Consider the following 22,564-nt stretch of genomic DNA (forward strand, 5'->3'; position numbering starts at 1 on the left):
ATAAAGCTGGTTTATGAAAGAGCTCCAGCACACCTTATCATAAAACATGGGTTAAATGAATATGCATCTGGTTATTAGTGCAAAGCTGCTAGCTATGAAAATGAAAAAATGACTGACTTGGGAAAAAAAAGCATTTTCAAAGCTTAAAAACTGGAGAAAAACATCTTCAACTGTTAAATTATCATGAACGCACACATTAGTGGAATGTACAATTAATTAAATGAATATGCATCTTTTCATAATTATATTTATAATTATGAAAATTATAATTATTATATAATTATAATATTTCAATGCATATTGAATATTATAATTATTATAAAATGTTGAATTATTTAAATCCTAAAAACTGAATTTTATCCAATTTAAATACATGCTTTTTAATTTTAAAATAAAGTTTTGAATATAAATATACAAATAATCATTATTATAATAAATTTATTATGAATTCTTTTAAGCTTAAAAACGGGCTTTTCTCCATTTTTATATATGTATATATACACACGTATACATATATACACACACAAATTATTATAATAAAACCATGATTAGTTATTTTAATATATATATACACACTATAAAAATATACTATTTTCTCCATTTTAAAAGTGCTTTTTAATTTTAACATTAAAAATATAAAAAATGTAATTACTTTAAATAAAAATATATCATGCTTATTGTATATTATATTACGCTTATTAAAATTACTGACCTAGTTTTAAAGATTAAAAACTGGCCTTTTTCTAATGCATATATGAATACATATTTTAAGTTATGCTTTTTACTTTATATAAACTATTATAAATTATGAATTAACAATCCTAATCACTGTTAAAATTTCTCAATTTTAAATACATGTTTTTTAATTTTAAAATAAAGTTTTAAATATAAATGTACAAATAAACATTATAATTAAATTAATATGAATTTTTTTACATGTAAAAACTGCATTTTAGATACATTTTAATTTTGAAATAAAAAATAATGAAAAATATAAATATACAAGTAATAATCATTATTATTATTATAAATGATTAATTTTAAGCTTAAAAACTGAAGTTTCTCAATTTTAAATATGCTTTTTAATATTAAAATAAAACTAACCATCAATAATTATAGTAATATTGTTATTTTGATTACACAAGTTATTATTATGATTATTAATACTGCTACTACTAATAATCAATAATAACTTGTACTTATACTGCTACTACTACAGGAATTACTAAAAACATTCTGGGTTTTATAACTGTCTGGTACTTATTCTCTATTTTAAATGTGTGCCTTTTAACTTCAGTTAAATTTGTATATTTTTATGTATATATACACAATTATAATTTTTTTAATAAAAAAATATTATGCCTATTTAACTATCATTAATTACAAAAAAAAAAATTAAGAAATTATGAAATAATAAAATATTGTTATTTTGATTAAATAATGAACAAATATGCATTATTATTATTATTATAGAAATGAATAGAAACAAGGTTTTATAACTCTGGCTGTTACCTGTGGTCACTGCTTCTCGTCAGTCTTCTGCTCAACTTCTTTGGCTTGGCTGGTGTGCTTGACCTTTGACTTCTGTTTGCTTGGGAACCCAGAGGGTCGGACCCTCTTCCTCTGAGCGTAGGCCCCAGGGGCAGCTGCTGTCGGGCTTGTGTTTGGGGTGGAGGGCTCTGAGTTGGGTGGGGTTGATGGTGCAGGGGTAGGAGTGGAGGGTTGACCTGGAAAAAAAAAAAAAACGTGGTGCTTGAGCAAAAGTACTATCCTGACAAAAATAACTACTTTGTTTGGTATTAAAATTAAATTGATAGTTCATTAATTATTCACTATCATGTCATTCCAAACCTGTAGGACCTTTGTTCATTGAGGAACACAAATTAAGATATTTTTGATAAAATCCGAGTGCTTTCTGACTCTGCATAGATAGCAACAATATTGCAACGCTATTTTAACAACGTTCCTACTACCTTTCTTGGCCTGGAATTATGCAGAGTCAAAAAGCTCTCAGATTTCATCTAAAACATCTTAATTTGTGTTCTGAAGACGAATAAAGGTCTTACAGGTTTGGAACAACATGAGGGTGAGTAATTAATGACAGAATCTTCATTTGGAGGAACTATCCCTTTAAGGGTCAACTCTGCTTTATGCATTCATTTTCTCTGGCATTGTAAAACTTTATTTGTGAGATCAGAGAGTGTAGTTACATTTTGTTTTACAGATAAAACAAAGCAAAGCTAAGAAAACTTAAAGCAGCAGTGAATCCTGTTAGTATGATGCATGATAGATGACTGCCGCTTCTCACCGGCATTGCTGCTGCTGGCCTGAGAGTCATCAGACATGGGAGGCTCTGCTTCTTCCTGAATCGTAGGAACTGAGGCGAGCAAACCTGCCAAGAACAGAGAGAAAGAGGTTGTGTTGAAATTTTGTTGTCTCTTTGATGGACTGGGTTGTAAATTTCTCTGGGTTGACATTCTCTAGTTCATCTGTTAGTAAAATGCTGCAACTATTGGTATTTTAAAGACCCATTGAAATCACCAGGACTTATGTAGCAAGACCTCTTTTAGTCTTAAAGGAGTAGTTCACTTTCAGAACAAAAATTTACAGATAATGTACTCACCCCCTTGTCATCCAAGATGTTCATGTCTTTCTTTCTTCAGCAGTAAAGAAATTGTTTTTTTGAGGAAAACATTTCAGGATTTCTCTCCATATAATGGACTTCTATGGTGCCCCCGAGTTTGAACTTCCCAAATGCAGCTTCAAAGGGCTCTAAATGATCCCAGCCGAGGAAGAAGGGTCTTATCTAGCGAAACGATCGGTTTTCTTCTAAAAACATTTACAACTTATATACTTTTTAATCTCAAATGCTCGTCTTGCCTAGCTCTGCATGAACTCTGTGTATTCCAGTTCATGATAGTAAGGATATGTCGAAAAACTCCCATCTCATTTTCTCCTCCAACTTCAAAATCGCCCTACATTGTTGCAGAAGTACCGACCCAGTGTTTACAAAGTGAACGTGCAAATAAGATCAAACACCCTTTACAAAAAAAGGTAAAACAGTGATGTACGGCGATTTTGAAGTTGGAGGAGAAAATGAGATGGGAGTTTTTCGACATACCCTAACTGTCATGAACCGGAATACACAGAGTACACACAGGGCTAGACAAGATGAGCATTTGAGGTTAAAAAGTATGTAAGTTGACATTTTTTTTTTTTATATAAGACCCTTCTTTCCTCGGCTGTGATTGTTTAGAGCAGGGGTTTTCAAACCTGTCCTGGAGCCTCCCCTGCCCTGCACATTTTGCTTGTCTCTCTCATCTAATACACCTGATTCAAATCATCAGCTCATTAGTAGAGACTGCAAGACCTGAATTGGGTGTGCCTAATAAGGGAGACATACAAAATGTGCAGGGCAGGGGAGGCTCCAGGACAGGTTTGAAAACCCCTGGTTTAGAGCCATTTGAAGCTGCATTTTGGAAGTTCAAACTCAGGGGCACCATAGAAGTTCATTATATGGAGAGAAATCCTGAAATGTTTTACTCAAAAAACAATTTCCTTACGACTGAAGAAAGACAGACATGAACATCTTGGATGACAAGGGGGCGAGTACATTATCTGTACATTTTTGTTCCGAAAGTGAACTACTCCTTTAATCAATATTCTCAGCCTAGGTTTTTCTTTTGCAATGTCATTTAATAACACTCTAAAAACTACAATCAGTGCAACAGATTTACTTACTTTATTCCTTTCATGAAAATGCATTATTTGTACAAGGCACATACAATTCATTTGAATTTTCCATTACATTTCCATGATCAGAAAGGAGCAGATGGAAGAACAATTCTCTTATATTTATCTGCCCCCTTTATAAACATAAATAGTAGATGACATCAGCATCACCCAAAATATATTAACATAATTAGTAGATAGCATCAGCGTTGTTCCCTCCACCATCACCCAAACTCCAATATATCTGATATTCGTTTAAACATTTTACAATGATCACATACAAACAAAATCAAAATTCAGTCTGATATAATTCAAGTTGTTTCTTTTTATAACTCCTTTTAAATTCCAAAATATTTTTGCAACTTTTTAAATCTTTGCTTAGAGAACTCCATGCTTTTACTTCAGCAACAGACAAACACATTTGTTTCAAGTTTGTTTGTGCTATTGGATGTTTAAAATCATACGGCCGTCTGTGATTTCCATCTTCAGAAGTAAAACAAATAACTTTTGTAAGTCACTTTGAAGAGCTTTGCTTCTAGCTTCGAACGAGATAGCTTATGTTTTATTTGTTAAAATGGCAGCTCTTAAAAGCTTTTTCACTTACTGCTTATTTTCAGCTAATACAGCCCACGCTATCTATTGACATTTTTGTCAACAAATAAAAGCAAGATGAAAATGTTAGGGAGGAACGATTTGGGAAGAGATTCCCAACTGTATCAGAGTCTACTGATCTATCCGGCGGGACATTTGCTACACGTCTCATAAAACGTTCAAAAAACGACAACATCTGCAATTTTAGAGAAATGCGTAATAAATGCATTACACTGTAACTAAACCCATTAGATTTTAGCAGACAAAAATCTTATGATATTTAGTCGACTAAAACTAGACTAAAACTGAAACAATTCAGATTCAGAATAAAACGTGACTAAAACTAAATTACATTTTAGTCGAAAGACTATGACTAAGACTAAATCAAAATTCGTCTGAGTACAAACTATATTGGGTCAAAAACAAACTGCATAATTACAGTGTTTAGAGCTACTGGGTCAAAGAGATTTGATGAGAAATTACAGTAAATTACTGCAACAGCATCTTAAATAACCCCTTAAACAACAATATCATTAGAATTATATTTTAGTTGGTGACAAAATGCTGTAATTTCCTATTCCCTCCATTAGAGGGCTGTAATGAACCTCATAATAGATAGGTCCACATTTTGTTACTTACTAAGGCCTCTGTAGTGTGACAGCTGCTGGTAAACCTGCTTCATTCGTTCGATGTTGAGCCGGCTGCTCTCGGCATGGTTGATCATAGGTTTAGGATAGTCCACACCCACAATGCAGTTGGCTGCTTTCTGCACCGATTCTGGAGCGTTCCACGGCTCGTAGATGTAGCGGTTAGGGTAGTCTTTCAACTTCGGGATGTACCTCCTGTAAGCATGAAGACAGTTATAACAAATACAAATAATTGCAAAATAGATGTGACCCTGGACCACAAAAACAATCATAAGGGTAAATAAATAAGCTTTTCATTGATTTACGGTTTGTTAAGATAGGATGATATTTGGCCGAGTATGTGAATATCTGGAATCTAAAGGTGCAAAAAAATCTAAATATTGAGAAAATCACCTTTAAAGTTGTCCAAATGAAGTTCTTAGCATTGCATATTACTAATCAAAAATTACATATTAATATATTTATGGTAGGAAATTTACAAAACATCTTCATGGAACATAAACTTTACTTAATATCCTAATGATTTCTGGCATAAAAGAAAAATGTATAATTTAAACCCATACAATGCATTAGTCGGCTATTGCTACAAATATAATTTCTTAATAGTTGTTATGGCATCTAACTTGACGCAGCTTGTTATTTTCCAAGGTATTCTTCTGTTGCTTTTAATTTAGAAGTCTCCACAATGTCACAGCAGTCCTTTTGAATATGCACAGTGGAAAGGCCTAAACCTGTGGCTTTTACATAAGCCTTTATGCAACACAAATCTACGGAACTCTGAAAATATATAACACCAGCCAGTGACGTCAGCCGTGCTTAGGTGTGGTTCAGGGCCGGTTTGTGTACCTGATGTAGTCTCCGCTGGGATCTGTCCTGCGGCCAAAGCCCACGGGACAGTAACAGTGGAAGAACTGCTGGAAGAACGCACTGCAGGACAGCCACATCCAGCTGCCTGCGTTCACGCTCCAGTCCGCATCCAACAACAGCTCCTCAAACACCTGAGAGAAAGACAGCGAGATTAAGAAAGGGAAACTAAGAAAAAGAAAAGAAGAAGTTGTTGTTGTTGCGCAGTCCCATTTACCTTCATTCCACTTTCCCAGCTGATCCACAAGTCTCCACGAGTGAGGAAACAGGCTACGGCATGTCTGGCCAGGTGGTGGATCCAGCCTTCTTGTCTTAGCTGGGTCATGATGGCATCGATCCAAGGGAAACCTGTTCGACCTTCTGCCCATTTAGCCATTGCCTCGGGATTGTGATCCCACGGTATCTGCACGCAGATGGGGTTTCCCTCCATACGGTCAAAGTTGGGGTTGTTGGTGCCCGCCGTGTAGAAAAACTCTCGCCACAGCAGCTGGCCGAAGAGCGAAAGGGGTGGACTGGAGCGTCTCCGCAACTGGACAGGTGCAAGAGGTTGTGAAAATTGTCATGAAATATTTTTTTTTACTACACTGTGGCAGTTCTACAGTATGTTTTTTTTTTTATAACCATACACACATTTCCCACAGGACACAGCGATAATTAATTCTCATACTCTATTATTATTGCCATATTTTAACTACTCCACAACTACTTTCAACCATTTGAACATTAGCCTTTAGATCAAAAAGACTTTTAAGATCATAAAAAAGATAAATTCAGTCAAGTGTCCAGAACTTTGGCTAGTAGAGTATATTTATCACTTTTTTTGTGGTTTCCCCCAAGGCTAGATTCTCGGACCCTTTATTATTCAACTTGTAATTGATTTGAACATACAGTTGAGGTCAAAAGTTTACATACACCTTGCAGAATCTGCAAAATGTTCATTATTTTACCAAAATACAAAATGCATGCTATTTTTTCATTTAGTACTGACCTGAATAAGATTTCACATAAAAGAAGTTTACATACAGTCCACAAGAGAAAATAATAGGTGAATTTATAAAAATGACCCTGTTCAAAAGTTTACATACAATTGATTCTTAATAATGTTACCTGAATGATCCACAGCTGTGTTTTTTTGTTTAGTGATAGTTGTTTATGAGTCCCTTGTTTGTCCTGAACAGTTAAACTGCCCGCTGTTCTTCAGAAAAATCCTTTAGGTCCCACAAATTCTTTGGTTTTTCAGCATTTTTGTGTATTTGAACCCTTTCCAACAATGAATGTATGATTTTGAGATCCATCTTTTCACACTAAGGACAGCTGAGGGACTCGTATGCAACTATTACAGAAAGTTCAAACACTCACTGATGCTTCAGAAAAAAAATACATGATGCATTAAGAACCACTGATGAAAACTTTTGAAATTCGAACATCAGGATAAATTTAACTTATTTTGTCTTCTGGGCAACATGCAAGTATCTCCTGTAGCTTCTGAAGGGCAGTACTACATGACAAAAATACGATATTTAGGCAAAATAAGAAAAATGGACATCTTCATTCGGTTGAAAAGTTGGCCTGAAGAATTTTTCTGAAGAACAGCTGGCAGTTCAGGACAAACAATTGACTCATGAACAATTAATACTAAATAAACAGCTGTGGATCATTCAGGTAACAACACAGTATTAAGAATCAAGTGTATGTAAACTTTTGAACAGGGTTATTTTTATAAACTCAACTATTGTTTTCTCTTGTGGACTATATGTAAACATCTTTTATGTGAAACATCTTATTCAGGTCAGTACTAAAAAAAAAAAAAAATAATAATAATAACATGCATTTTATATCCCTCTTATTTTGGTAAAATAATGAACATTTCGCAGATTCTGCAAGGTGTATGTAAACTTTCGACCTCAACTGTACACTTTCATCATTTCTATACCAGCTACTGCTAAATATAAAACTACTAAACTTTCAAAAGACTACCAACAATGGCATAAAATAGAAATACTCACCTTCATAAAAAGTTCCCGCAGATTGTAGTAAAACACGCGACATGAGAGACAGCCGAATCGTAGGTAGGGACTAAGTCCAGTTGGGCTTGCGAACAGTGATTGAGCGGTTATTCTAGGCCTCTCGAAATTTGCTACCCAGGCCTGCATCAAAATAAAGTGATTACATCAAATATTAAAAAATATACATAACTGCATTTCCTGTTAATATTCAAGTAGTCAACAGTCATTTTAAAAATTTATTCTTTAGGTATCACCAAGTCTCACCTTTCTGTCTAAGTGTTTATTTAATCTATCCATGGCTTCTGTCTCACCACCTTTCCATACATGTGAGCTGTCTCTCTGAGTCTTAAAACCCAGCTCCTCGAGAGAGGGTACGCCATAATGTTCATCGTGATTGTCCGAAATCTGTGTCCGACACCTGGCCATCTGCTCTTGAGTGATGGTCGGCAATGGTTTCCTGGGGAGTTCGAGTCGATTTACAATGGCTTGAAATCTCTTGAAAGTGAGAGGGGGGCTGTGGTTGTTCATTTCTATGATCCTGTGGGAAAAGCAAAAACATGTCTCAGATTTCACTACCTTAAAAGCAGCTATTTTCACTCCAAGGTTGAATATTAATAGAACTCAGGAGAAATGTCTTTGTTTTGAACCAGTTTGGGTTTATTCTTGTTGACTGATTGTTTAAAGAGTGTAGATAAAAAAAAATACTTTTCAAAGGCATCACTGAGTTTGAGACAACTTGATAGGGCTGTCAGAGACCCATTCTGTTTTACCTTTGTGAATAAAACAACAACAACAACATCATTTACAAAAAAATAAATGCATTTTCTTCAAGGACATGAACATACGTTTTTTGGAAAGGAGTAAATTTATTGAGTTCACTTCAGTCAAGTGTGCAAGTAGAATATATCATCACTTTTTGGTGAGGTACCCCAAGGCTCAATTCTGGTCCCCTCTATTATTCAACTTAAATGCATCTATTAGCAAGTGTAATTATTTGATTCAAACATCCATTAACATACGTTGCATATTACATTATTTTAAGAATATATGCAGCCAGTAAGTTTTTTTTTTTGGGAAAGGAATGCATTTATTGAACAAGGACACATTTAGTATTAAAAATACTGTTTAAAAAAAAAAAACATTCTATTAAGAGCAAAATGGGTTCTACAGTATGTCTTTTATAACCACACATGCATATTCCACGGGACACACCAATAATTAATTCTCATACTATATTATTACTGCCACATTGTAATTATCTTCTTCAAAACAAACTTCATCAAGTATCAACCTGTCATTCTTTTTATGAGTACTGAAGTTTCCATATATGCTTTTGCAACTTGTTCTGGACCAACTTTTAATTAGTCTTGTAAATAAATTCAAATTTAGACCATGTGTATTTATCTCCATAAGTTTTTTCAAGCATTTCAACATCAACCTTTAGATCAAAATGACCTTTAGGATCAGAAAAAGAAAAAGAAAAAAAAGTTAAATGTGCTAGTAGAGTATATTTATCACTTTTTTGTGGTGTCCCCCAAGGCTCAATTCTGGGCCCCTCTAATAATCAACTTAATTGCATCTATTGACCAACTCCATGATATATCCACCTGTCATACCTTTACTGTACTGAAGTTCCCATGTTTGCTTTTGCATCACAATCTGGACCAACTTGTTTTGCAAATTTAGAGACACTATATTTATCTCCACAACTACTTTATAGCATTTCAACACAGTTAAACATCCATGAGCATAAATTGCACATTACACTACTTGAAGAATATATGGGGCCAGTAATATATTTACAGGAGTACATTTATTGAGCAAGGACACATTTAATATTATAAATGCAGTTCTTTAAACATTCTATTCATCGGTTTCACTAAACAGTTTCACTAAAATATTAAGCAGCACAACTGTTTTCTTTATTGGTAATAATAATAATTTCTTGAGCAGAAACTGAGCATATTGGAAATCATTAGGATATTAAGCAAAGATCATGTTCCATGAAGATATTTTGTAAATTTCCTACTGTAAATATATCAAAACTTACTTTTTAATTACTAATGTGCATTGCTAAGAACTTCATTTGGACAACTTATCAATATTTAGATTTTTTCACCCTCAGATTCCAGATTTTCAGATAGTTGTATCTCAGACAAATGTCCTATTCTAACAAACCATACATAAATCTAAAGCTTTCAGCTTTATTCAGCTTTCAGATAATGTATAAACCTAAATAAAATAAAAATATTGACCTTTATGACTAGTTTTGTGGTCCAGGGTCACATATGACACTGTTGACCAAAAATTCAGCTTTGCCATCACAGGAATAAATTACATTTTAAAATATATTCAAATAGAAAACAGTTCTTTCAAATTGTAATACTATTTCACAACATTGCAGCTTTGCTGTATTTTTGTTTTAATTAAACAAATGCAGCCTTGTAGAGTATAAAAGACTTTATCAAGTTGAAAAACATTCCTACCTAAAAACCCAAACTGTTAAACGGTAGTGTAAATTAAATACACATTATTTAACTAGGTTATTCTAAATATCATACTATGGTGAGGCTAGTACAAATCTGAACTACTGAATACACCCTTGTTTGATTATAAAACACACCACTTCTAGAACATTCTATTACACACCAATTTGTTTCAAATAACCTGAGGCGGCCTGGCAAAAAGCCCACTTTTATTCTTAAGGAAACAAGGTCATTAAAACAGTCATATTTGATCAACTAGGAAAGTTTGCACGGCAGCGTGTCCGAATGTAACACACTTCCCCACATTCTCCACATGCAAGCGCATATGCCTGTCTGGATCTAAGAGTGGAGCTAATAGTCTCTGTGGCTCCTCTAAGAGAGCAACAACAGCCTTAACACATTAACAGCCTGTCCCTTATTTATAGTCTTGATCTTATACAACTCCTGTCTATATCCGTCAGGGGGTGGAGCCCCTGCCATTGGCCGGTTTTCTCGGCACGGTGCGGAATCAGGGGGCGCCCGCGTGCTTGTTAGGAAAAGCCCGGCGCTCGGCTTGCACATGTTTGCAGTGGTGACTTGCATGCTGAGCTATTTCACCCTCCCACCTACAGCACATGTTTCACAGTGTGACCGCCAGGGCCGCTTTCCACCCCCAGATGGCAGCAGCGAGTCTCATATATTCCAGAAGAGCGACAGACGTCATCTGCACACCCGCACATGCATTCGCACACGCTTATGCATGCAGGCTCATTCTCTTCCTCTCTCAATGAGACGTAGAGTCTGGGCGTATTACCAACATCCATCCCATTTATGTAACCTACGCAAAAGGCCACTTGTTTTACATTACACGTCAGGAGTAGTGGTATCTGCGCGATGATCTGAGAAGGGGAGAGTCATTCTCTCCTGTTTGGTAATACTCTCAGGAAAGGCATGAGAGAGAGAATGTGACTTGCATATAAAAAACAAGTGCAGGCCAGGGTCACACTAGCACATAGTTCATTGTTATATCACATTATGCTAAATGTGCTGAGGAATTTGGTCAATGATTAGAGAATGTTGTCCTATGATGTGCACTAGTAGTTGGCCCAGTAGTTCAGATTTGTACCTGTCCTACTGACAACATTTTCACTGTACCTAACACAAATTTTTCATTTGAACTTTATGTTAGTAAATTGTATTAGTTTTTATCATAAATAAACACAACTTGTAATAAATGAAAAGTATACAGCTGTAATTGTAATATGCATTTAAAATTTGGTATTATATTAATTCATATTTACAGTATTCCAGACATTACACATTTTATAAAATACTGATATATGACCCTGGACCACAAAACCTAGTCATTAGGGTTAATTTTTTGAAATTGAGATTTATACATCATCTGTAATCTGAATAAATAAGTTTTTCGTTAATGGTTTGTTTTTGGCTGAGATACAACTATTTGAAAATCTGAAATCTTAGGGTGCAAAAAAAAAAAAATCTAAATATTGAGAAAATCGCCTTTAAAGTTGTTCAAATTAAATTTGGATATATTTATGGAAGAAAATGTACAAAATATCTTCATAGAACATGGCCTTTACTTAATATCCTAATGATTTTTGGCATAAAAGAAAAATCAATAATTTTGACCAATACAATGTATTTTTGGCTATTGCCTCAAATATACCCGTGCTACTTAAAACTGGTTTTGTGGTCCAGGTTCACATCTGATTTTTTTTTTTTTTTTATAATTCTATAAAACTATAGCAGAAAATTATACAGCTATAAATGTAATTGTGTATTACTAAAAAAAAAAAAAAAAAAAAAACAATACTATATATTTACACTAAATAATAGCTGGAAATACTTAGTATGTAATGTCATTTAAGTTATGAAATTGCTAAAAAAAAAAAAAGTTTATACTAATAAATTACTTCAACTCCAATGATTGAGATGTTTTCAATTCGCATTAACAAGTTAAATGAGATTCATGCATATTTCAGTAAAAACATCAATGCAAAAAAAAAAAAAGCCAACAGCACACATAAGATGTTGCCTACCTAGTCTGACGGGTAAAAGGTGCATGAGTAATGAACAAGAGACGAATTTCTGAAATTATGTAATGTCAAATAATAACTGGCCTATCAAGAAGTGGTAATGAATTTTAGATTAGTTTCTCCAATAACTCTTATATAACGGCTGGTCATTAACAGTCTAAAATGACATGCAAATGTTGGAGAAAATGAGAAACGTAGGCGCTGTGTCAAAACCATGGCCACAATTAACTCGAAAGAATGTAAAACAGATTCTCTATGATGGAGATTGAGACCTGACTGAGTTTGGAGCACTGCGTCATATGATAAAGTGTCTCTCAACGCTGTTCGATGAGAGCACTCACTTAGCTGCACTTGTGAGGGCCAGATTTCTGAAAATGTGAATATGTAAATATGGCAATATTTGACATTATAATACTGTACTCTCACGCTTAGTCTGTGAGGGCAATACGCTCAAACTTTGTTTTCATTTGTCTGAATGCTTTAAGAATATAAAAATGCAGCAAATTGCAAAAACAATGAAACAGAAAACCTATACACCAAATAAGTAACTGTAAAATTACTGTATATGTGACATGGACATCAATGTAATCTCACAATGTCTCTGCTGATTCCTGACTCATGTAAACTACTGCTCAAAATCTTTTGAAGGAAATTAACATTTTTAAACAACTGTTCAAAAGTGACAAAGAATGTTACCAAAGATTTCTGTTTTAAATAAATTATGTGCTTTTGAGCTTTCTATACATCTAATAATCCTGATTACGGTGTCCACAATAATATTAACCAGCACAATTGTTTCAACAATAGTAATAATAATAAATTTAGTATCCTAAGCAGCAAATCAGCATATTAGAATGATTTCTGAAGAATCATGTGACACTAATGACTGGAGTAATGATGATGAAAATATTTTTTAAAATATGTAAGAAAACAGTTAGTTTTATTTGCAATAATACACTACCAGTCAAAAGTTTTTGGACAGTAAGATGATTTTAATGTTCTGCTCACCAAGCCTGCACTTATTTGATCCAAAGTACAGCAAAAACAGTACAATTTTGAAATATTTTTACTATTTAAAATAACTGTTTTCTATGTGAAAATATTTTTAAAAAGCTGAATTTTTAGCATTATTACTCCAGTCACATGATCCTTCAGAAATCATTCTAATATTCTGATTTGCTGCTGCTCATAAAACATTTATTATTATTTTGTTGAAAACAGCAGAGTATAATTTTTTCAGGTTTCTTTGATGAACAGTAAAAGCAGAAGAACAGCATTTATCTAAAACAGAAATCTTCTGTAAAATTATACAAATTATACTTTATCATCACTTTTGATCAATTTAAAGCATTCTTGTTAAATAAAAGTATTAATTACTATTCTAATTCTTTCTATTTATCAAAGAATCCTGAAAAAATGTACTCAACTGTTTTAAATATTGAGAATAATGATAATTTGAACAGCAAATAAGTATATTAGAGTGATTTCTGAAGGATCGTGTGACACTGAAGACTGGAGTAATGATGCTGTAATTTTAGTTTTGATCACAGGAATAAATTACATTTTAAAATGTATTCAAATAGAAAGCAGTTATTTTAAATAGTAAAAATGTCACAATATTGCTGCTTTTGCTGTATTTTGGATCAAATAAAAGCAGGCTTGGTGAGCAGAAGAGACTTCAAAATCTTACCGTTCAAAAACATTTGACTAGTAGTGTATATCACAATACTACCATTTTTACTATACGTTTGATTAAACAAATGCAGCCTTGGTGAGCATGAGACACTTCAAAACCATACTAACCCCAAACTTAGTTAACAATCATAAAACCTCTTAAAATAGCTGTGAATGTACCGTCACTTGTAAAACAAGCTCAATAAAAAATACTGACACGCTTGAGTGAATTTAATACAGACATTTATAGACAAATAAATTGCACCTACAAATGAATTTCCTTACAAAACCTTAACGTAAATGTTTATTGCATATGTGAGCGTGTTTCAGCTTTTCATGAGGAATGCGTGCGAGTGCAGTTCAGTACCCACCTGTCTGGATTGTAGAGCGTGTGAGTGTTTCGTACCACGGTTTCCACACCGTATTCCTGCGCCATTTTAATGATGGCTGCATCTCTTTCTTTGCCATAAGGCTCAGAGTCATATTCAAACGTGAGACGTGTGACATTCCACTCCTAAAAAGAGAGACCAAGAGAGATCATATATACATGTTAAAGAAAGTTTAAAATATTAGAAATACCTACAACAACATTAAGAAGTCATATCTTTAGCCAATATTTCTAGTCACATAAAAAGCACTATAAAGTCAAACAAAAAAATAGATCAGACACCAGATATAATTTTTTATATTCTTTTAACTAGTGGGTGCAGGACACTATAATTCATTTATGTAAGTGAGGATAACAAAATAAAGGAACTGTGACATATTATACCCAAAAATTCTTCATAAAGTGGACTACCAGTAAAAATCTAGGACCAAAAATTTGATTTGACACTTTGACCTGACCATGTTTTATTATATAGCTTTCGATCAAAGCTGTCAGACATTATGAAGATGAATTAGTTCTAACACAGTTTAACTCTTGAGTTCTTGTCTTATTTTATTGAGCTTGTTTTGTAAACTATAGCAAATAAACAGTGATAATGTGAGAAATTCTGAAGCTGTCTGAATACATTTTGGTTTGACTGTATTAAAAAAAAAAAGAAAAGAAGTTGTTGTCATTATATAAAACTGAGGTCAAAGTTCTTGTGAGTTAACATAATTGACAAACTGCTTTTGACAGCAAGTACATCCGGTGATATAATAATTCAGTGTCATATTACTAAAAAAGTCCTGAAAACCATTAACAGTCATTTCAATATGCTTTTACACATCGCTCAGGTAATCATTACAAACAGACGCTGTGCGGCTGTTCAGAAGAAGTGCACTGTAGCTAATTCTGTGACTTCTTGGTTATACAAGTGCACTTTGAAGAGCTGATGTGCTGGTACCCTCACCCTCTTTACATAAACTGCACTATTAACCCGTCAATGGGTTCGAACCAGCCACTTGACTGTTGCACTGCTGTGCTCTCTTTCTTTCTCTCGAGGACTGCTCCGACTGCATGAAAATGAGATCTTTCATAACTACTTTAAAATGCTGGTGTAAATCAATCAGAGCTCAGATGTTTAGCTGAATACAGAATTACTTTAGCATCTAAATGAGAAATTTAAGAGCTGTGGGATGCATTGAAGTTTATTACTTCAGGTTAGGGATTTGAATAGTCCCCTAAACCCAAGGATGCACAATAGTAAAGAGATGATTGCCTTAGCAAGCTTAGCTAATAAACATTTATATTACTCAGGGTTCCCACACCGTTCGAGCGATGAATTGCCATGACTTTTCCAGTTGCTCATGAATACTGAATAAGGAAAATGAGGTCTAGGATTTGAAAAATACATTTATAGAGATTGCACACGCAATGAACGGTTTCCAGCCAATTCAATTTTGTTTCAGGATTCTTTGGTGCAATAAAACGTTCGAAAGAATAACATTTATTTCAAATAGAAATACTTTGTTGTTTACGGTCACATGGAGCACTTTAATGCACCTTGCTGAATAAAAATAAAATAAACATGATTGTTCCAAATGTTTGTTCTAATATGTAAATATCTTTATATATTTATTTTTGCAGTATCTTTTCATTCACTAAGGAATCTCACAAAATTGTACACTTCAACTCAGTTTCAACCAATATAATCAAAGCAGTTTGGTGTTAAAATCCAATTTCACAGAAAATGTCATGGAAATTCATTAAATCTTAAGTCATGGAAGAATCATGTTCAATAGTGATTTTTTTTCCTACTTATGCTTAACTGTAAAAACAGTTTTCCCAAAATACTAAGCAACAACCATTTACAACATTGCTAATAGTAAGAAATGTTTCTTGATCACCAAATCAGAATATTAGAATGATTTCTGAAGGATCATGTGACACTTAATATTTCTAAAATATATATTTCTTGATTTTAATCGATTCTCATTTTTAGAAAACGATATTGATTCTTAAATCCCAGGAACCGATTAGTCTAGTCTGTTTTTTTAGAAAATGAGCAGAAAATTAGCACACCTTCCATCCAATAAATCGTAATAAGCTTTGCGCTTTTTTACTTTTTGGTATGAAAAAGTCTCAGATTTCAAATTCTGTCAATTTTATAACAGCATTCAAACAATAAATACCGTTTTGCTACTGTTTAATGTTAAATGACAGATCGCTGTAGCACCTTAGTTCAAGAAAAGCGGTACCTGAACTCATAGTCTCCCCTGCTTTATCCAGTTTCAACATGAATAAACATTCAAAGCTAAGGAAAAAGTACAACTAAAACAGTATCCTGCAGGGCTCGAAATTGCGACCATTTTGGTCGCATATGCTCCCAAAATTTAATCTGCGCGACCTCAAATTATATTTGGGAGCATTTGTGCGAGTGGGAGTAATTGTTGTGGTGCGACTTACTTTCATTTCTATACAAAACTTTGGCTAGCCTAACTACTGCACAGACTGTTGTGAGATGATACAGTGACAGGTTCATCGTTCTCTCCTTTGATTGTGGACAATTAGAAGGTCTCCACAATCTGCTTTTGAAGAAATATATTTCGTGCTACAGCGTACATTCTGTCAGATACAATTCTGCCGCCTCCGTCTCAATATACTGTTCAATGCAGCATACATTCACAAATGATAACTCAGCGGCAGAGTTCCACTCACGTAGGGGCGTAATTTCCACTCGGGACACTTTTCAAAATCCCGTTGGTGTCCTCCCACTTTCAAATGGTTTTGTTAAAGTAATCTCTTGTACTGTAGAATGCACGCGGTATCGTTAAAACGAAACCAAAAGTAAAACTCGCACACGCATTCAAAAGCAATTTTAATACCCCACGTTTAAAGAGCGACTGCCCATTGTGCGCAAATTAGGCTACATAACATATCTAGGCTGTTAATAGTATGTAGTATGTGGGCTATAATAAGCTGTATTGTGTCTATAGCTCTGTATCAGAAAAATTCGGTCATTTGCACTTTGAATATTGAAAGAGTAGCCTACTTTGATCATGCCTGCATTTATTGTCTACACGACTAAGAAAGAAGTGTTGTTTATTTTTTGTTGTTTATACTGTAGATTGTTTAAAAATGCAGTGGTTGCCTCTAAATGGCTTTAACTCTTTATCTTTAACCTCTTTAAATGGCTGTAACTATAATAGAGAAAATAAACCTTGTTCATGTACTCATATTTTCATTCATTCTTGTCCCTTGCTTAAGGCGTAAAATAAATATATATAAAAAAGGCTTTCAGAATCAGCCCATTTGCTTGTAAAACATCTGCATTAAAAATTGACCATGAAGAATCAAGATCGTCGCATTACTAAAACGAAATTAGATGCTCCTAAATTTTTTTTGGTGCTCCTAACTTTTTGAAGTTGGGAGCACCAGTGCTACCAAGTAAAAAAGTTAATTTCGAGCCCTGATCCTGTCTCATTTAATCACTCAATCAGTGTTTCAATCATGCTAAGACATCAATATAACAGCTTGTAAACAATGTCAGGTAATGTCACATTTACCTCAGAAAAAGGAAAACATATCCGGTGACCATAAACAAAAAAAAAGAACTCTAGAGAGGAGCATTTTGCTAAATATGTGCACCACATAACATAATTTACTGTTCTTTAACGTTTAATTTATGTTTGAATAAATGCGTCAAGTTCTTATGACAGCCACAAATATTCCATATTTCAAAAAACCAACTGGAGTAGAAATATAATTAAATATATTATGTAATTTTAACTTTTTTATTATAAAAACGTCATTTAGTGTAATTTAAACATTTGTAAACAAATCAGTTAATTGTAACCTTCAATGGTATAGTAGTGTAGTACCAATTAACTATCTTTTATAATTTAAACCATTAGTTGATATAGAATTGAATTGAATCGTAAAATGTGTGTCAAAACCCAGCCCTGCACATTATTACTGTTACTACCATGTTTTAGATCAAATAACCCCAAATTTTTGAATAGCTGTGTACTTGTAATATAAAAAAAGAAACTGTATGATGCAGTGAAAATAATGCAACTTAGTGACAACCTAAAACACATCAGAAATGTCTCCATGACAAAAGCAACACAGTGTTTATCATCCTCTATGGAGACCATCTCCCAACATTGTGATTTTATTAGTCTTATCTCCATAGAACAATAACACCATCCTTGTCACACTGCATCCTTCAATCATGTCCTGTACTGAATAGGCAATGTTGGAAAATGAACATCATTTTGATGAATGCACTACCTTCAGGATGTTTCTTATGCTGATGCAGTTGAGGACCAGTGACCACAACATCAACTGCTTCCTCTACGCTGTTTCCAGCAGACTACACAGCACTGTGTATATTATGTATCCATAGCAACCAGACAAGAGCCAAAGTTTGCTAAACTAATTAGCCAGAGGTTGATACTTTGCAACACGTTTTTAAATGAGTGTTCAGGCTTGTTATCGGTTTAAACCAGCTGCTAAACAGCAGTTTGCAATTTCTCAACAAGTCATCACTTGCAGATAAACCAACTGATAACTGACCACTAATACCACTGTAGAAATAATGTGTGACTCTGGATCACAAAGCCATAAATGTATTGAGAAAGCTGAGTAAAAAAAAGCTTTCCATTGATGTGTGATTTGTTAGGATAAGACAATATTTAGTACATTCAACTATTTGAAAATCTGGAATCTGAGAGTGAAAAAAAAAATGAATATTGAGAAAGTTGAGAAGTTGTCCAAATTAAGTTCTTAGTAATGGATATTATTAATCAAAAATTAAGTTTTGATATATTTATGGTAGGAAATTCACAAAATATCTTCATGTAACATGATCGTTGCTTAATATCTTAATGATTTTTGGCATGAAAGAAAAACTGATCATTTTGACCCATTCAATGTATTGTTGGCTATTGCTACAAATATACTCGTGCAACTTACAACTGGTTTTGCGGTCCAAGGTCACATATGCTATGTCAGATCCACTAACCGTAGTGAACACTTGGACAAACCAAAAAACATTGCTAAAAAAAAAAAAAAACGCTTTATGCACCAGTATATCCTCAAACCTGGTGGAAACTTATCATGTTTGAAGTTATCAAACACAACTGTTTAGATTTTAAAAGCTATAGGAAAACTAAAAGACAAATATCCTTAGATGATTACAGACCTTGAAAAGTCTTGGGAAGACATCTGTTGGCTGTCCTCGCACCACAAAAAGCCTTGAATTCAGTTTCCTCAAACTTGTGTCCAAATCCTCTAAAGACTCCAGTAAAAATCTGCCAGGGAGAAAATGAGAAATATTATTATATTTACAAAAGTTTATATGAATATGCCATGTCCTTTTTTATAGTAAACAGTGCTAAATTTCAAAAGTTATTACCAACTAACAAAAGCAATTTCTCAATAAAGAAGTATACATACTGAAAAATTCAAATGACATGTGACCCTGGACCACAAAACCAGTCATAATGGTCCATTTTTTTAAATTAAGAATTAAAAACCTGAATACACAAGCTTTCCTTTGATGTATGGTTTATTAGGATACGACAATATTTGGCCCGAGATACAAATAAAAAAAATCTGGAATCTGAGTGTGCAAAAAATTTTTTTTTTGAGAAAATCACCTTTAAAGTTGTCCAAATGAAGTTCTTAGCAATGCATATTACTAATCAAAAAGTTTTGATATATTTACGGTAGGAAATTTACAAAATATCTCCATGGAACATGATCTTTACTTAATATCCTAATGATTTTTGGCATTAAAGGAAATTTTACAATTTTGACCCATACAATGCATTTTTGCCTATTGCTACAAATATACTTGTGCTGCTGGTTTTGTGGTCCAGGGTCACACATTTTAAATGCAAATGATTTACTACAAATTTCAATACTAATAGCACCTTGCAGTGATCACCAAAATCTTCATTGGTTGTTATTGATTCAGGTTATCATTTGATTTCCAGTTCAAAAATACTTTTAAACCTTTTACATTTAATAAACTCCAGCCCACTACATACTATTTAAAATAAGTAGGTGTGAATAAAAACTTTTTAGTTTTTAACTAATCTTTTAAGGGAATGAAACGTTCTTGCTAGTTCTAGTCCTTTTGAAAAAAAATTCTGAACCATAATCTGCTGAACGCTCTGACAGAAAAAAGTAGCAATTGATATAAAAAATAATATACTCAAGTGCGTTACTGAAACACGTTGATTAATTAAAGTTAATATTTGTATTAAAAAAGCTCTGTATGACCTCTTTAAGACACAAACGATTTAGTGTTTTTAAGGAAAACACTAAGTGAATGATTCAAATGACTCATTAATAAAATGCTGGTCGTCGCCACCGACTGGCATAACAATGCAACCTGCCAAAAAGAGTCACTGAATAACTGATTCAAAAGATTTGAGTCACTGGGATAAATCAAATTCCCACAATGAGAAAATTTTAACTAAACAAATTTTTCAAATGTGACCCTGGACCACAAAACCATCATCATCTGAAAGATTTCCATTGGTGTATGGTTTGTTAGGATAGGGCAATATTTGGTCGAGATACAACTATTTTAAAATCTGGAATCTGAGTGGGGAAAAAAATCTAAGTTGTCCAAATTAAGTTCTTGGCGACGCATATCACTAATCAAAAATGAAGTTTTGATACATCTACGGTAGTAAATTTACAAAATATCTTCATGGAACATGATCTTTACTTAATATCGTAATGATTTTTGGCATAAAAGAAAAAATCGATCATTTTGACCCATACAATGTATTGTTGCCTATTGCTACAAATATTGCTACCGTGCTACTTAAGACTGGTTTCGTGGTCCAGGGTCACAAATATTTTTATAAAACTCTTATTGTTTGATTCAGCATGCACCACTTTATATTAATAAACTTATATAAGTTTGTTTTATAATTGCATACGCAGAAATAAATGTTTACAAACTCAAACTGCAGTCAATAAAAGAATTCAAAAGTCTGCGGCTGTTTTAACAGATTTTACGACAATGCTTTGATATACATACCATTAAAGTGCTTTTTTAATGCTTGGTTATTCATTGATTCACACGATACATCTTACAGCGTGCGTGGTAAGACAGCACACGTGAAAACTGACCCGTTCTGTCACGTGACTCGCGCTATTGAATTCAGACTCTTGTTTTTACACTCACGTTTTCATAATTTTGCTCTCCAAAGTGCGTGCGTTTGACTTCACCGACGGACACTTTCAATGACGCAGTAATGAAATTGGTAATTTTAGCCGTTATATAAAACCAAAGTGGGCGTGAGCAAAACGACTAGCCTGTTAGCTTCCATATAGCTTAATGGTCTGAACGTTAACATACACATTCCGTGCAATTAAAGATGAATTAATTCAGCACGGGTTTTTAAAACAGAAATAGCACACTCTGTTAAATTTAGAGAAGTTGAACTGAAGAGTAACGTTACAGCTGACTTGTAAAGTTCGTTCACCTGCTGTAAACAGCAGTAGGGCCCCTTACGCGAGTCAATAATTTACGAGTGTTATATATGGGTAGTAAAAGTAATTTATTTTTTGTGCTTAAGTAAGATATCTGCTCAGGCATTGCTTTAAAATGGCATAGCAGAGCACTATAAACCATCCTGCACATTGAGTAACGTTACACGCATGCCAGGGCCAAAACATAACAGCGGCTGTGCAAACGAGCTGCGTAGTTACGCACCACCATATCTAGCCTTCATAATTACGCTAAACTTCCCAACATATGTATGTTTATAACTAAAAACTAAACACTCAGACAAAAAGCACGAACCTCCATCTGTTAACTCCAACGTTGGCCGAGCCTGCAAACCACGGGTCCAAAATATAAACACAACGTACAGTATCCGCGCCATTGAGAGCTTCCTGCAAAGCCGGATTATCATGAAGCCGCAGCCCTTTGCGAAACCAATGCACAGAATTCACCACCATAGTTGCACTTTATTCCATCCTAGAGTCGATGGTAGTCCAGAAACGTAAACAATCCCCGATTTCAGACGTCCAGGAACCCCATTATGCCTCTGTGTGAAGTTTGAGATGAGGAGCAGTCACACTAGACGCGATGATTTTTCCGCCTCTCGTCTCTTCCATTGGGCAGCGC

At 33.9% G+C, this 22,564-nt stretch overlaps 1 protein-coding gene across 1 annotated transcript; it reads right to left on the reverse strand.

Moving 5' to 3' along the window:
- Positions 1-1,516: 1,516 nt before the first annotated feature.
- Positions 1,517-22,564, reverse strand: cry2 (cryptochrome circadian regulator 2). The gene is made up of 10 exons (XM_073832333.1): positions 22,238-22,564; positions 19,613-19,721; positions 14,411-14,553; positions 8,105-8,378; positions 7,841-7,981; positions 6,052-6,363; positions 5,817-5,968; positions 4,963-5,165; positions 2,309-2,392; positions 1,517-1,727 (listed from the first exon to the last, which is right to left on the reverse strand). Exons 1-10 carry the CDS (start codon positions 22,393-22,395, stop codon positions 1,519-1,521), a joined length of 1,785 nt encoding a protein of 594 aa, XP_073688434.1. The 5' UTR covers positions 22,396-22,564; the 3' UTR covers positions 1,517-1,518.

This window comes from Garra rufa, chromosome 25 (genome assembly GCF_049309525.1).
Source record: "Garra rufa chromosome 25, GarRuf1.0, whole genome shotgun sequence".
NCBI classification, from domain to species: Eukaryota; Metazoa; Chordata; class Actinopteri; order Cypriniformes; family Cyprinidae; genus Garra; species Garra rufa.